We start from the raw sequence: 17,583 nt of genomic DNA, 5'->3' as shown, positions 1-17,583 counted from the left end.
AGCTGTGCCATGTTGATCCCACAATATCTTTTTTCTCTCCAGCCTCCTTTACACGTTTGGTTCTGTTCTTGTCTCAGCTTTTTCAGCTTTGCTTCCTTCTTTTCTCTGTCTGTCTTCTTAAACTTTTTTAACTCCTATGCTTTGCCCTTTTCTTTTTGCTCCTTCTCTCTCATGGCATGCTGTTCATCAAAATGTTGCTTGCCATCTGTAAAATCTCCTGTGTGATATTAACATGGCATACAATGTTTTTGTCAGGGCTTTTTTAAAAAAAGAAAAAGCCCAGCAGGAACTCATTTGCATATTACGAGACACCCCCTGATGCCAAGCCAGCCAGAACTGCATTCCTGCTCAAAAAAAAGCCCTGATTTTTGTATATATCAGGGGTGGCCAACGGTAGCTCTCCAGGTGTTTTTTGCCTACAACTCCCATCAGCCCCAGTCATTGACCATGCTGGCTGGGGCTGATGGCAGTTGTAGGCAAAAAACATCTGGAGAGTTACCGTTGGTCACCCCTGGTATATATGATACAAAGTTTCTTTGACTATCAGGTGGGCATTCAAAGTTCTCTCTGACATGCTGGCCCTTTCACCGGTCAAAATGAATCCAGATTTTGAAAACTTGAATCTGTCTTCTCCCTGGGAAGTCATCATATTTCCCCCCAAATGCAGCAAACCACAGATTGCATTCACAAAAACAACAGCAAAAATACAACCTTTACAAACAATTTTTTTTAAAAAATGACAAATTAATGGCCAAGATGAAAAAAAAAACTGACTTACTGATTTTACTGAACATTTTCAACCCTTGAAACCATATAACAGTGAGGGTCTTTAAAGGAAACACTTCTAATTGATAATGAGATGCTGTGTTTGACTGGAATAATGACACAGAAATTTAGTCAGCTGTTTGTGTTTTTGTTGTTCTTGTTGTTGTACGCTGATATCGTGTACTCCCCTCCCCCCCCCCGGTAATTTGATTCCTGGACAAGAGAAATATGGATTTAAAAGACTTCAGCAATCAATCAATGCAACAAATCAAGCTCAGATTCAAATTCACGGTCTGTGTTCCAATGACTTCTCATTAACTAGAGGTACAATGTTACAATCATCATCAAATGAACCTTTAATGGCATAGTAATACAATAAAACAGGGATAAACAGTCCAAGAACTAGACACCTACAAATATATAAAAAGGGTCGCCACCAACCAGAACCCACTGAAGTTAAAAAGGCAGAGCAGGTATGCAGAACAGATCTATATTTTATATTCTCTCGTTCTTCCATACACATGACAGGAACTCAGCCACAGCTGCAGTGATTTTGGGAGACTTGTCAGATAACAAAAAGGCTTAATTATCATCAGATCAAAGGGTTTAAAGATGGGAGAAGAGGACGAATCCAGTAGTGGCCCAGAGAAGAGTAATGAGAGCAGTGAAAGAGAATATGTTGCATAGAATCAGGTTCCTTAAAGAGGCAGGAGCAAACTCTTTCCTTATAAGGAATGCCCTTATAAATATTAAATCTAGCAAGCATAAAGGCTCTGCAATGTCAGGGATTTGTCAGGTTAGAAAAAGCCTGTGCCATAGAATCTTATTCAAAAGGGAGGCCAAAATAATGCGGGGAGCAAACTCCAGAGCTACCAGCTTTGACTATTTAGGTTTCAATATCCCAGATCCTCCTTCAGACAATCTGAAATATGGCCCTTTCGTCAGAATTCGCCAGGGAGTCAAGATCAAATCTGATGGTTTTAATTTTGGATACTATAAATTGTAGATAAATTTGGATACTATAAATACTATAAATTGTGACCATGTTGAGCTCAGATTCAAATTCACAGTCTGTGTTTCAACGACTTCTCATTAACTAGAGGTACAATGTTATATAACATAACGCTTATCGCTCATGATACTGAAAAAAAATTTTTTTACAATGTTAAAATAATAATAATAGAACAAATAATCAGTTGGATCAAACCAGCTTCTCAGCTGGTTCTCACCATGTTCCCCTTTCTACAAGCCTCATCCTGAATGTCTTCTGCTTACAGAGGCCCTGAAATCCTTGATACAGCCTTGGAATCATAGAATCATAGAGCTGGAAGGGACCTCCAGGGTCATCTAGTCCAACCCCCTGCACAATGCAGGAAACTTACAAATGCATCCTTCTAAATTCACAGGATCTTCATTGCTCTCAGATGGCCATCTAGCCTCTGTTTAAAATCCTCCAAGGAAGGAGAGCCCACCACCTCACAAGGAAGCCTTATTGGCTCCCAAATCGAACCCCCTCTCAATATGCTGCCAGTTAAGATGCTGTCAACATTCATTGCAATAATAACACATTCTATTTCATTCACCATTTTCCGTGGCTTTCTTGCCAACAAAATCACTAGAATTGGCTGAACACCTTGGCCTGCAGATTGCCAGTTCCTCCTTTCACCTGTAGAGCTACAAGCCAGCTTTCGACAGGACTTTTCTTGTAGAAAAAGCCCAGCAGGAACTCATTTGCATATTAGGCCACACACCCTGGCATCAACATTGCTTTCTTGCTGGTGTCCCCTTTTAAAAAAAATTACTGTAATGGCGATGGTGGAGTAAGCAATGTATGTCTATGTAAGCACTTTGAGTCCTGAGTTCTGGGGGAAAAGTGGCTAAATAAATAAGATAAGGAAATAAAAGGCAACAAGGGCAACATGCAGACAGTGATTTATCAGTGGTAGGTGCCATAATATAGATATTGGTCATGATTTATAAAGGCTGTTGTCCCCTAGTTGAGAACCAGTTGGCCACTGGTCATCAGTGTCATTTGGCAGAAAAGAAAGATGTTTGTTAATTGCTTGAAAAGTAAGGAGGATCCAGAAAACTAAGGAAGACCCAATGATAATAAAATCTTTTGGTGCTTGATAGATTTCTCTGGTGAAGAGGACTTAATTCTATTTACAGAATGGTGACCAAGTACTTCCAACACGTCCTAGCATTAGTATTTGCAGTGAATGAGGTCAATCAGAATCCCAAGATCTTGCCCAACCTTACGCTTGGTTTCCACATCTATGACAGCTACTATGATGCAAGAATGACCTATCGAACCACTTTGGATTTGCTCTTTACTGCACACAGATTTCTCCCAAACTACAAATGTGACCTCCAGAATAACGTGACAGGTGTCATTGGGGGGCTGAAGGGTGATACGTCACACCATATGGTAGACATCTTAGGCCTCTACAAGATTCCACAGGTAGGATGTATGTATTGTGGCATGTATTGGAGGAAATAGTATGGATTCCAGAGGGGTATCCGTGTTAGCATGCAGTACCAAAAAAAATAAAAAAATGGCAGTACTTCTGAGGAAGTTTTAACTTCAGACAATTCAGCTAGAGATGCAAATGTCCTCAGGAATTATGAACTACATAAACACAGATCTATCCTTTAGATGAAATATAGGATGCTATCAAGTATCTCATTCCTACAGGTTTACATCCTGCATAGAATGTTGTATGAATGAGAGTTACTTGGGTATAGTGGTTAGAGTGTTAAGCTAAGATGGGGGAGTTTAAACCACTATGATGTTGGTTGGGTGTCCTTGGGTCAAGCCCTCTCTCAGGTAAACTTGCCTCTCCTTACCTTGTCATGCATAGTAAAAACACACTTACAAAAGAGTGAACTACAGGTGAATATTTATGGGCAGGGAGGTTTACAGTTGAGGACAATTCTTTTAATGTGCAACTACTGTCTTTCTACTATGATCTTAGTGAATGATCTTAGCTGCTGGGTGGCTAGTTATGATTGATGGATGTATCATTTGTTAGTGGAATTCCTTTTAAAGCAATTTACAGCATCCCTGCATCTGCTAGCACTGAATCCCACTATTTATTCATTGTTGAGTAGAAAAGTATTAAGGAATCAAGTCACAGCATCTCAACCTTACCTTCTTTGCCTGTTTTGAACAGTACTATTTTTGTAGCTGGAACTCCTTTGCATATTAGGCCACATACTCCTGATGTAGCCAATCCTCCTGGAGCTTACAGCCAGGCCTCAGATTCAGTGGGAGCTCACAGGAGCACAGCTCCTGAACTTTTCTGAGAGTTCGACCTCCTTGTACATTGAATAGTATGTGCAGCTGAATAACAATCCCTGGATGAGCTCTGCCACCTATTTTTCTACAAAATTAATCCCTGTACTAAGAGCCCTGTAAGCTCAAGGAGGACTGGCTACATCAGGGGTTTGTGGCCTAATACGCAGTGGCGTTCCTACTACAAAAAAGCCCTGGTTTTGAAGGTAGTAGGAAAGAAAAATAAAGTCACCTGGGGACATGAAAGAACAAGATCAAATGGAGAATGGAATAAAATACAGGAAATGGAAAGTATGAGATAGCAGAAGACATTTTTAGACGTGTTTCCAAAGCTTGAGAACTTTTACACATCCAAGCATCCTGGACTTTTAGCTCTAACCAAACTTTCCAATTCCAACAGGAAATATTTAGTGCATGACCAGAACGCATGCGTATACACATTCCTGCCTCTCCTCATGTTTCTAGGAAATGTTTTCCTTTCCTTCCAGTTCACCTATGGATCCTTCGCCCCAGAGAAGAGGAATTCAAAAGGGTTCCCTTCCTTTTACAGCATGCTCCTAAATGAATCTCATCAGTATATGGCTCTGATTCATCTGCTGCTTCATTTTGGATGGACGTGGGTTGGACTCTTCATTTTGGATGATGACACTGGAGATCATTTCATAAAGGTTGTGGAACCATTGCTCTCCCAAAATGGAATCTGTTTGTCATTCACAGGAAGAATCCCAACACAATGTGGTCTTGAAACGGTGGCTGATTGCTATGGTTTATTGGGAGATCTCTATCTACCCTTCATTGAAAGCAAAGCCAACACATTTATCCTCTATGGAGAAATCTGGACTATTAATCTGATTAACTTTCTCCTGTTACTAGGATACCCAGGATATATTGAAAATGAGTCTTTTAGAAAGGTGTGGATTATGATGGGCCAGATCGATTTTGTATCCTCCAGTATGGTAAGGAATCCCAATTTCCAATTCTTCCAAGGTGCGATTTCCTTTCAAATGCACTTCAAAGAGTACCAAGGATTCCAGGAATATATGCAGATCAAAAAACAGTACTGGACGCAACAAAATGGCTTCCTCAAGGACTTCTGGGAACAAGCATTTGACTGTGGTTTTCCAGACCCTACAAAGCCAGTGGAATTCAGTGAAACATGTACTGGGGAGGAGAGGCTGGAGAGCCTTCCTCAGACCTTTTTTGAAATGCACATGACTGACCACAGTTATGGTATCTCTAATGCTGTCTATGCTGTGGCACATGCTTTGCAGGCAATGTCTTCCTTCAATCAAAGAAAAACTATGGGGTTTCAAAACGTAGAACTTCAAGGTCTCCAGGTTTGGCAGGTAATATCTTCAGAGCAGTATGATTTTCCTTTCATTAACAGATTAAGGCAAGGTAAGGCAGGACCGAGCTTTCTTCTCAGTATAAAAATAGTTTTGCGCATATCCATGAAGGTTTGTGGTTTCCCTTTTTCTTTCAAGACTTGAGCTGCTTCCATTCTGCAATGCTTCCCCCTATACCTCCACTTTAAATGCCAAACGGAGGCAAAAGCTGCACAAAGAACCAATCTTGGGGCCTGAATAATGGTGATTTACAGTCATCTGTGAATACAAAATAGTTTCAGATTACTCATGGATGTAGAACCATAATCGGTTATTTGCTGTGACAGCTGCATGCTAAGTCATAATACTATGCATTTCTAGGGATGTCCAGAATGAAATTCCCAAGCCATAGATATACATGGAGATTTTGGGTTATAACCATGATTTTCCAGAATGGTAACACAGATCTTCTATTAGGCTGGGTCCAGATGGGCAGTTTGGGGCATACGGGAGGCGTCCCAAATCAGGCTGGCTCTAAAAGGAGTGGCGAAAGTCCATTCAGATGCTCCCCAGCAAAGCACCTGTATTTTGCACGGGAGGCACTTGGGCAGAGTTGCCACGGGCCATCCCCATAGTGCGGTTTTGGGTTTCTTTTTTTCCTTACAATTTTAGTGATCATGCACTCATGCACCCATGTGCCTAAGGCAGTTTTTTTTAAAAAAAAATACCGGTGAGCACCTAGAGTGGATTGACAGGTTCACACCACCAATCCGCCTCACTTGTGCGCTCCTGCATTCATATGCCCGAAAAGATGGATAGTGTGTGGCAGAAGAATTTGCTACCACTTCTCTGTGTTGGCTTAAGCTGCTGGTCTGGACCAAGCCTTAGATACTAAAAACTCCCTTTCAAAACAATCTGTATTCTTTTTCATCTTCAAGTAGTGCTAGCCAGTTATACCATGTTATCATATTTTACTTTGATTCTACTGATGTCCTGAGCAATGTCATCTCTCCTATTTAATCGGATCCCTGCAAGGCAGAAGCACAGAGAGTTCCCACTCAATCACTTTGGGAGACAAGTCACAGAAAGCCACAGTTCTCTGTCCCTCCCTTCTTTGGCATGGGGCAGAGCTCTTTTGTTATTTGCAATTTCCCATGGCTGGGGGGGGGGGGGAGAAGGGGCAGCCTGTTTGAGGCTCATAGAATTCAACCTGTTTGAAAAAATTGTGTGGAACAAGGGAGTTCTTTACAATACAGGGTAATCTCAATCCACTGCTATTTTGGTGTCATTTGGTAGAAAAAAGAGCCACTATAGTCCTCTTGGGAAAAAAAATCAGACTGACAAGAAGGGAGAGGGGGAGTTCTATTCATTTTTTAAATGCCACTTTTGAGCATCATTTTTTTAATTGGTAGAGAGAAATCTGGCTGCATTAAAAGTCATACATGTAGGGGTTCTGGACAATCAATCCCCTTTTGTTCAATTTGCTTGAAAATTGGGATTTTTTTAAATTACAGAGAGGACTGTAATCTGTGCAAATTTGTCATTATCTTTTATAAATCACTGCCACTGAGTCTCATTATCTCTTTAAAATAATCATCCTGTACTCTGGAACATAGATTTGAATCCCAAATGAGTTTTGTCCTACCTAAAAATGCACCATCATGAAGAAATTGCCCCCAAAGCCCAGATCTCCCCACTACACACTTCCAATACTTGGTTTGTTCTTTTTCTTTCAAAAGCTACACCACTTTCTTCAAGGCATTTCATTCAACAACTCAGCTGGAGAAGATGTCTCTTTTAACAATAACTGGGAAATAGAAGCTGGTTATGACATCATAAATGCAGTGGTATTCCCAAACAACTCTTTCCTGAGAGTGAAGGTTGGAAGGGTGGATTCCAAAGGAAAGAGATTCATCATTCATGAACATTTAATGGTGTGGCAAAGTCGTTTTAATCAGGTGTGGATTTGAGGATGTTCTCATCGGACACTCTACATAAGGAGGATTCAGGATGTCAGAAACGGCATAACATTTATTTTTAACTTAAAACGATTGCTATAAGAAAGAGAGCCTATGTTGCACATGCTTGCCTTATGATGTCTTCTCCTTCTAGATCTTAAGGAGACAAATTCAATATTTAGTTTTGATGTTGCTTGTAGAATCTTTCATTATAAACAAGCTTTTTATTTCTGGTGGTTTGAGAATTATTGTTATGGAATTCTGGGTCATTTTTGCATTATATTGTGTGTTCTACTGATGCTTGGTTCTTATTATCTTCTTCTTATTTTTTATCTGTTTATTTATATTCCACCCATTTCCCATAGAGGCTCAGAGCGGAGCACAACATAAATAATAAAATCACAATAAAATCAATATAACAATAAAACAGCATAACAGTAAAAACCAATTTCAATTTTCAGTCTAACAGAATAGTTCAGCAGAACCAGATGGCATAACAATACGATGCAGCAAAACAGTGCAGTATAGTAGGGGAGGCCAATCGATCTAGTGAATAGATGCCCACCACCTCACTCAAAAACCTGGCAGAACAGCTCTGTTTTACAGGCCCTATGAAAAGCTATTTTTAAAATCTTGAATAATTATTTTTATTGAATCTTATATTTTCCAACTAAGGGACTGGTCAGCATTCCCTCCTTCCTCAAAGTTTCTGCTTCTCCCATTCTTTTCTTCTTCAAAACTCCTTTTCCCCCTTCAGTTCCCACAATCCCACCCTGCAACTTCCACTCCTGCCTGCCCCTGTGGAGGAGGAGTGGGAGCCATTGAAGACAATTCCCCAAATCAGAATGCTGGGTAGAGGCATTTGGAGAGAGGGGGTGGCTGGTACAACTGATAGATGAATTCTAAGCAGGCCTTTGTATAAGATTTCCGGTACTATTATTGATTTTTAAGGCAACCCCTAGGCCAACTGAAGTTTCTGCTTTACTATAGGCCATTTGTTTTCGATTAGGCTGGTGTGGCTTGAGAAAGATATAGGTATGCACTTAAGAAGCCCTAGGCATCTAATGAGCTTTCCTGTATCAGATCATTTAATTCCTGGTTGGAGATACTCCTCAAGAAGGCCTTAGGTTTGTTATGGGTACATTCTGCAAATGGAGAATCTCTGCTTTAATTTTAAACTTTTGTTAAAATGCAGCTATTCAGCATTCTTAACACTGGCTTAATCCAAAGAACATTATGCCAGCTACCATATTGCAAAGATAATTAAAGGAAAACAATCACATGATCATATAACAGTATCTAACTCTAAACAGAAGCAGGTCAACAAGCAGAGCATTGCTTCTGAGAAGAGCCTGTCAATCAATTCAACTTCCCATATTTATAGATTTTTTAAAAGAAATCATTTAATAGTAAATTACTATCCTACTTGATATGGGATCGTACTCAGTACCTTATAAGTTCAAACACTGTACAGCACAACCTATACTTGAAATGGCTTCTTAAAATATATGGAAACAGTTCATTCTTGCTATTTTGATTTTCGCAAAGTGTGTATAAAAATAAGGATTAAAGGTTTTCTATATGTAGAAAGTTGTTTTCTCCTTCAAAAAATTCTCTTCATCTTTTGCCCCATTCTGTGATGCTGCTTCTCTGGGACTCTGCACATCATATCTATTGAGAGGGGTTAGACAGCTTCTAATCTAGGCAGGGGTATATAATTGTGTGATGTCTTCATTTCTTGCCCCACATCAACTTGGTTGTTTCTGAGTCTCTAAACTCCTTTTGTGGCATGTTTGCTATCCATGTTTCTGTGTACAGAAACATCCTCTATGTCCTTTTCAATCAAGTCCAGCAACTGTTCCTCTCTATTGGAACACGGGAGAGGAGGGTAGGTATTTTGTGCATTTCCTGGAGTAGGACTAGATGACCCTGGAGGTTCCTTCCAACTTGTTTATAAGTAGATTTATACCCCGCCCTTCTCTCTGAATCAGAGTCTCAGAGTGGCTTACAATCTCCTATATCTTCTCCCCCCACAACAGATACCCTGTGAGGTGGGTGGGCTGAGAGAGCTCTCACAGCAGCTGCCCTTACTCCTGCAATAGCTATGGCTAACCCAAGGCCATTCCAGCAGCTTCAAGTGGAGGAGTGGGGAATCAAACCTGGTTCTTCCAGAGAACAGTCCGCACACTTAACCACTACACCAGACTAAAGAGGCTTTGAACTTTGGGCTATATTGTTAAATATTAGATTTTTCTGCATATGTAGAGGTTCTGTCTATTAAGTAGAATCTTTTGTCCTTTCACAACTTGCCTCTTTGTGGGGGATTCCTATATTCAGAAGGACAGGTCTTCAAAATTTAACATAGTGATTACATCATGGGCTTTGAGTGTAAAGAAACGAAGAACGCAACTCATCAGATCTGCCCTCCCCCTCAAAAAATAATAGTCATCCATGTAGAGTAATGATCATGGCAATGTTAGAAGATTGTTACAGGCAAAAGACTGGATCAAAAAAGATTTGTTTTCCTGACAATACAGCCAGAGCTGACCCTGACACTAGGCAAACTAGGTGATTGCCTAGGGCACCAGCCTTCTGGGGGTGCTAAATTGGGTGGCCCCCATCTGACTCGGTGATATTATAAGTGCAGAGGGGGGAGCAGAAGTTAGCTTTGCCTAGGGGGCCAGAGAGTGTAGGGTCAGCTCTGAATACAGAATTCTGCTGATGCCAGGAGGCTTCATAGGGCTTTTTGTGCCTGAAGGACTTTCTATCAGAGGAAGATGTCATTGTGAGCAGAATCAAAATTGTGGATCCAACCTAACATGTTCTCCACCATTCCATTAAAGATGTACTTTTCTGCTTTTATACAAGAACAATAAATGGAAACTCATCCTAAAATATTTTCCTCTTTTGGGGCAGGTGCATCCCCTTTCTTTATGTAACGACCCCTGCCATCGTGGGTATCAAAAGCAAAAGAAGGAAGGAGAGAAATTTTGCTGCTACCTTTGTGATCCATGCCCAGAGGGGAAGATTTCAAAGCAGAAGGGTAAGTGATATCACACAGCAAGTTTTCCTGCACATTGTGCTAATTCAGAGAGCCATTGATCTAAGTCTCATGCATTGAAGTATGTAGAAAACCATTTGAGAAACTATGGCTCCATATTACTGATGCAGAAACTTTAGGACAATGTTTGGCCTGAATCAGAACACTGGGGAAAAGGATCAATACTAAGTTAACCAGGGGTGTTTTTGTTGAGCAGGAATGCTCAGGAAAGCAGTTCTGGCTGGCTTGGTGTCAGGGTGTGTGGCCTAATATGCAAATGAGTTCCTGCTGGGTTTTTTACTACAAAAAGGCCCTGTGCAAAATAATGGTGATTTCAGGTGTGTGGCCTAATATGCAAAGGAGTTCCTGCTGGGTTTTTCCTACAACACGCCCCCTCCAGTGTACTGGGATATGAAATGAAAGAGCAGGTAAAGTTCATTTAGATTGATCTTTAGATTTGTCCAGAGCACATTTGGGCTAGATGTTTTTCATCAGGTAGTTTTTATACATAGAAGAACCAAATATGGATCTTCTATGCCACAATAAATAGCCAAAGGCTTGCTCTTTTGCAGGGTTGGAAATCCATGTCAACACTACATACCAAGCTTTGGTAAGGAGGGATATTGGGCTTAGCTATACAACAGAGTACAGGGTTTCCAAGAAGAGATGAGTGTAAAAATACATTTAGCCAGATTTCTTGTATTTGTATGACTTTGGTATATTACTGATTTGATTGTGTGTCTCAGTCTGTGTACACAGACACACGTTTGCTGTGGGACAACTGATTGAAAATTTGTCAAATTGTCTGTATGTCAAAGGTGGCCAATGGTAGCTCTCCAGATGTTTTTTGCCTACAACTCCCATCAGCCCTGTCCAACAGCCATGCTGGCTGGGGCTGATGGGAGTTGTAGGCAAAAAAACATCTGGAGAGCTACCATTGGCCACCCCTGCTGTATGTCATGAATTTATACATTGATAAGTGGAAAAATGAAAAGGCAGGTAAAATAATAGTACTTAAAAATCATAGGCATTTTAAATGCTTTAAGCACAAGAAAGAACAAGAATAAATACTTCAGATAAATCATCTGCAACAGCTGTGAGAAGTCATGGAAAAGATTCCCAGAAGCTCACATATCACACATGGGTTTGGGGTTGTGATGTGAGAAGGGAGCATAGGAATGCCACTCACATTGAACACAATTGTGGCAACTGGTGCTCTTTCACATGCATTGGAGCTCACATGACCCCTCTTCCTTTCCCCACCCCAGACATGGACAGATGTGTTGAATGCCCAGAACAGAAGTATCCAAGCAAGAACCAAGGTAGTTGCATTCCCAAGATATTAACTTTTCTGTCTTATGAAGAACCTTTAGGGATTTGTTTCGCTTCAGTTGCTGGGTTCCTTTCCCTGATCACAGTCTTTGTACTAAGAACTTTCATTAAGTACAAAGATACCCCAATCGTCAAAGCCAACAACCGAGAGATCACCTACACCCTTCTCGTCTCCCTTCTGCTCTGCTTCCTCTGCTCTTTGCTCTTCCTTGGACAACCTACAAAGATGACCTGCTTACTCCGCCAGTCAGCTTTCAGCATCATCTTCGCAGTGGCTGTTTCTTGCATATTGGCCAAAACCATCACTGTGGTGGTAGCTTTCATGGCCACGAAACCAGGGTCCAGCATGAGGAAGTGGATAGGGAGAAGACTGGCCAACTCCATTGTCATTTCTTGTTCCTTCATTCAAACAGGCTTTTGTATGCTGTGGCTGGGAACCTCCCCTCCATTCCCCAATTTCGATAAACAGTCTGTTAGGGAAGAAATACTTGTAGAATGCAATGAAGGGTCTGCCGTTATGTTCTCTATTGTTCTTGGCTATATAGGACTCCTGTCCTTTATAAGCTTGAGTGTGGCTTTCGTTGCAAGGAAACTGCCAGATAGTTTTAATGAAGCCAAGTTCATCACTTTCAGTATGCTGATGTTTTGCAGTGTTTGGTTGTCCTTTGTTCCAACCTATGTGAGCACCAAAGGGAAGTACGTGGTGGCTGTGGAGATCTTCTCCATCTTGGTTTCCAGTGGTGGAATATTGGCCTGTATCTTTTTCCCCAAATGCTATATTATAGCCCTGAAGCCTGAACTGAACAACAGGGAGATGATAATAAGGGGACACCATAAATTGTCTGCGACTTGACAACATTTTCCACCCCCACCAATAAGGAGAAACAATTAAAATACCAAACTGTGCTGCTAGATATATACATTTTGTGTATTCCTATGATATGAATTTCTCCTATGCAGTGAATTAGGTTGATCCAATGTAGGTTTTGTTTTGCACAGTTTCAGTATCTATAGAACAGTGTAATCATGCTTTTGAAAATCTAGCAGAATACAGACTGAATAAATTACGATGTGGTGCACAATTGTATAACCCAACCAATCTCTGTTGGATTAAATGCAGGGGCGGGGGGGATACCTTCCTTTCCTACAGCCAGTTAGATGATCCATTGAAAGCAACTCTTCTTGCATTACATTGGGTTGGGTTTTCATGGGAAGGGAATGATCTGCTTTTAGTGTCCAGTGCAAAGTGATGTGGTTAAGTGCATGGACTCTTATCTGGGAGAACTGGGTTTGATTCAACACTCCTCCATTTGCAGCTGCTGGAATGGCCTTGGGTTAACCATAGCTCTTGTAGGAGTTGTCCTTGAAAGGGCAGCTTCTGTGAAAGCTCTCTCAGCTCCACCCACATCACAGAGTGTCTGTTGTGTGGGAAGAAGATAAAGGAGATTGTAAGCCACTCTGAGTCTCTGACTCAGGGTGGGGTATAAATCTGAAATTCTTCTTCTAATATACAGCTCCAAGGTCTCAGAAGAGTAGCTGGGGAAAAGAGGGTTCAAGATTACATAATTGCTGTAATGTGTTTCCATAGATATATGCAAACTTATGTTGATGCGCCTGTGTTTAGTGAGGGTGGTCTTTAGTGACGCAAAGAATGAAGGCTTGCACACAGCAGTGATAAAACTACTATATACAATTTATTTACACCTCCACTCTCCAAACCGACAGAATGCTCCGCTGCAACTCCACCATACATAACCCACACACAGTATAGTGTCTCTGTACATTTATACAATCCATCCACCCAGGTGACCAATCAGCTTCCTGCTGAGTCATGCTGACATTATCCAGGATGATGCAATCTGGCAAGCAGCCACCTCCTGTCACTTAGATGATCTACCTGGCAAATCAGTTACTTTCGCTTTCCCAGCATGTGCTTAGAAACTGCTTGGCTTCCATAATATTGACAACTTATTGGCACTTCAGGCTCCCTCTGTATTTAACAGGGCTTCAGTCATCTTCCTTTGTTCTCACTTGTTTAAGTACATCCACCAATAATGCCCTATGGGGTGTTGGAGTGGTTGTTTTCCAAGCAAAAGACACCAACCTTGCAGTAAAGTGAGATCTGTCTGCTAAAGGACCCCCAAGTTTCAACCAAATTGGACCAAGGGGATGAATTCTGAGTGATGCTGAACAAGCTTACCGAGCTCTGAATTTTCTCAGCCACAGTATTTTCAAAGAAGAAATAGACTGTGCCCCCTCCCTTCCAAAGGACTAAGGGAAAGAGAGCTGGTGCTATCTTTGTCTTGTCTCCAAAGTTGACTGGAAATGCAAGGATCTGAGGGAAAGGGAGAAATGTCATTGCTTGAGAAATCAGCCCTGGAGCTCTCTTGGATCAGGTCTGATGATAGGCATATTGCATAGGAAAGAAGTCATGGCTGCCTCCTGGGTAATTAATTACTTTAAAAACATCTGCAATTGAGACAAATTGAGTGTCAATCAACAGAGGCAAGGGAGGCAGAATTGAACAAGTGTAAATAAACACTCATCCTTATCTCTGTTCACTTTTGGGATTGGAGCTGTGGCTGAGGCAGTGCTGCAGTCTGTTGCCCATTCAAGCACATTCGTTCTCCTGAGAGGACATTAATCAAATTGATAGAAGAGGTTTTTAACCAACCATGAGAACCCAGGTGATTCTCAGCCCACAGGAACTAGTTAACTTATGTACCTACAGACCTTGTGCAGGTTAGTTCGTGTTCCAATAAGTGAATTAATTTCCCTCTCCCAACTCACAAACACACTTGCAGAAGCCCAGCTCTTTTGGTGCCCATACTCAATCTCATTTGCACTGAGACATTTAATAACAAGCTATGGGAACCCCAGCTACAGCTTACTTCGCTATGTACATACACAAGTACATACACACACCACCCCATCAGACTGTCACTATTATGTGTAAACAGACAGCTTATAGCATGTGCTGCAAAACAGAAAGTAGATCTAGAGGCTTAGATGATCTACCTGACAGCAGGTGGCTGGCTGCCAGAAGTCTTACATCAGCCAGCAGAGTCAGCATGACACAGCAAGTTGCTGATTGGCTGTCCCATGTATAAATGTACAGAGCAACAGTGGTGATTGTGGGTTAAAGGAGTTGGAGTGCAGTGGAGCATATTGTCAGTCAGGAGAGTGAGTTGGTGTAAATAAATGTATATAGTGGTTTTACAGCTACTGTGTACAGCCTTCATTCTTGCGTCACTAAGCATCACCCTCTTGGTCTCTCTATGCGCATCGACAGGGTTATGGGCCCAGCACGCTTCCGCTGCGCCTAGAACCTAGGAGTGGGAGACCTGAGAGAGAGGTGGTAGAGGAAGGACGCTGACGTGCTCCAGAGGCTACCTAGGAGGTGAGACCAGCAGTGGCTGAGAGGAGTCTGAGCAGGATGGCTACAGCTAGAGCTACTGTGCTGGTGGATAAGCTCACCACTACCAACTACAATACCTGGTTGCTGAGGTTAGAGCATTTCCTGAAGAAAGAGGGGCTTTGGGACTGTGTGTCAACTCCTCCTGCTAATCCCACAGCGGCAGAGGCCATCAAGGATCAAAAAGCTCTAGCCACCATCATCCTAAGTGTTGCAGACGACCAGCTGGTGCATGTCCGTGGGCACCAGAAAGCAAAGGAGGCTTGGGAAGCTCTCAAGGCTGTGTATGTGCAGAAGTCAGCTGGCACGCTGATATCCCTATGGAGAAGGCTCTACAGGAAACGTATGCTGGCCGGGGAGTCGATGAGGGACCACCTCGACGGTATGTCTAATTGTTTCCAAGACCTTGAAGCAAGAGGGAGGGCCGTGGCGGTCGAAGATAAGGTGTATATCTTATTTAGCTCTCTGGACGAGAGATATGACATGCTGGTGTTAGCATTTGAAGGGCAGGATGCTGACAAGCTAACTTTGCCTTATGTGACCGGCAAACTCCTGGCTGAAGAGCAGAGGCAGCTGGAAAGCAAGAGAGAGCAGACTCGAGCCAAGGAACAAGATAAGCCGAGGTCTGTCGGGGCTGGTTCCAGCTGGCAAGTCGAGGAGGAAAAAGCCTTGCAGGTGCGGAGGAGGTGCTGCTATCGGTGTAATCAGCTCGGACATTTACAAAGATTTTGTCCTCAGCAGAAGCAGAGAAAGAGCCGGCAGCAGTCTTCAAGGACTCCCCAGGTGACTCTAGTAAGAACTGGTCCGGGACTGCAGAGTCTGCCATGGGTTGTGGATTCTGGGGCTACTCAGATATTCTGCTGCTGTGAAGAGGAGCTTCAAGACTGCAAGCCGGCTGAGCAGAAGACTGTCAGCTTAGCTGATGGAAGACAAGCTAGTGTTCTTTGCCAAGGCACGGTCTATTTTCCTGGACTTAAACACAGGTTTGAAAATGTATTATGTGTGCCCGAGCTAGAAACTAACTTGTTAAGTGTCTCTGTTCTGGCAAAAGCTGGGTTTACCGTAGTATTTGATAAGCAGGGCTGTGCAATTTTGAAACAGGGTAAACAGCTGGCTAAAAGCACTCTGAAAGCCAATGTGTATGAGCTCATGCAAAATGTGGGAAAAGCTCATACTGTGTGGAATAGGCAGCCCCACAACAGGTGCATTCATAGGCTTCATAGAAGGCTGGGTCACGCCAGCTACAATACAATAAACAAAACTCTAGAAATACTAGAGGGAGTGAAGGTTGACAAATGCCATGCCTTTTTAGATTGCAATGTATGTAAAGAATCCAAATCAAGGGCAGTTCCATCGACTAGAAAGAGTGTACGTGTGTCGGAGAGACCACTCCAGTTAATACATGCCGACCTGGTGGGGCCGTATGCACCCAGTGTCTCTAAAAACAGGTTTGGCTTAATTTTGGTTGATGACCACAGCAGGTTTGCGTGGGTATATGCCATTAAACACAAAAGTGATGTCTGTGCCACCTTCAAATACTGGGCTAGGAGAGTGCAAAAACAGCTAAATGCTAAGATTGCCTCAATCCAGACTGATCAGGGAGGTGAGTTCCTGAATAAAGAGTTTACCAACTATTTGAAGCAAAAAGGCATAGAGCACAGGGTGGCCAATGTTTCCTCTCCGTGGGAAAACGGGATTGTGGAACGGAGAGGTGGAGTACTCCAAGGTATTTGCCATGCTTTGTTGCAAGATAGTGGGCTAAGGCAGGCATACTGGGGTGAAGCCTTAAAGGTGTCCTGTTATATTTCCAACCGCTTGTGGACAGAGGCTATAAACGATATACCCTACAGGGTCTTGTATTGGAGAAAGCCATCTCTAGATCACCTCAGGATATTTTGTTCAAAGGCTTGGGTGAACATCCCTCTGGATAAGAGAAGAAAGGGAGGTCCCAAAGCCAGAAAGCTTGTGTTTATAGGGTACCAAAATGGCATGAAATCCTGGAGGTTTGTGGACAATAATAACTTGATAAGGCTGAGTAGGTCTGCCTCGTTCTGCGAGGATGAAAACTGGTCAAAGATTCATGCCAATGAAATGCCTGGGGAAAATAAGCTGCAACTGTCTCTAGAGAGTGAGGAGGGGCAAAAGCCAGAAAGCTCACTGAAGCAGGAGAAAGACAGTATGGGCAGTTTACCAGGCAGCAGTACACAACAGGAGACATCTGAGGCTGTAAAAAGGGAGCCGGTCAGAGTCTCTGCAAGAGAAAACAAGGGTGTGCCGCCATAAAGATATGGTTTTGACACTGATGTGAATTATCTGGGCAAGGGAAAAAGTTTGCCAGATGCAAAACCAAGAGGCTGTGTAAGTGCACCAGAGGTACACGTGGATACTTCCTTCACTAGGGAAGAGGGAGGTTATACCTATATATACGATGACCATCCTAAAGCATATCCCAG

General features: G+C 42.3%; 1 protein-coding gene across 1 annotated transcript; it reads left to right on the top strand.

Annotated features, from left to right (window-relative positions):
• Nucleotides 1-2,935: 2,935 nt before the first annotated feature.
• LOC132583293 (vomeronasal type-2 receptor 26-like) lies at nucleotides 2,936-12,568 on the top strand. The gene is made up of 5 exons (XM_060254957.1): nucleotides 2,936-3,226; nucleotides 5,448-5,458; nucleotides 9,162-9,231; nucleotides 10,260-10,386; nucleotides 11,775-12,568. Exons 1-5 carry the CDS (start codon nucleotides 2,936-2,938, stop codon nucleotides 12,566-12,568), a joined length of 1,293 nt encoding a protein of 430 aa, XP_060110940.1.
• The last annotated feature ends 5,015 nt before the right edge of the window (nucleotides 12,569-17,583 follow it).

The sequence above is a fragment of the Heteronotia binoei genome, chromosome 15 (genome assembly GCF_032191835.1).
Source record: "Heteronotia binoei isolate CCM8104 ecotype False Entrance Well chromosome 15, APGP_CSIRO_Hbin_v1, whole genome shotgun sequence".
Lineage (NCBI taxonomy): Eukaryota > Metazoa > Chordata > Lepidosauria > Squamata > Gekkonidae > Heteronotia > Heteronotia binoei.
Note: the sequence above shows the minus strand (reverse complement) of the source record. Positions and strands in the feature narration are given on the sequence as shown.

Excerpts from the sequence above, each read along its gene's own strand:
- LOC132583293 (XM_060254957.1), top strand. The coding sequence starts at position 2,936 with ATGGTGACCAAGTACTTCCAACACGTCCTAGCATTAGTATTTGCAGTG. Across the intron at positions 9,232-10,259 it reads TTGGAACACGGGAGAGGAGG|GTGCATCCCCTTTCTTTATG; the intron begins GTAGGTATTTTG and ends CTTTTGGGGCAG. Across the intron at positions 10,387-11,774 it reads GAAGATTTCAAAGCAGAAGG|TTGCTGGGTTCCTTTCCCTG; the intron begins GTAAGTGATATC and ends GTTTCGCTTCAG.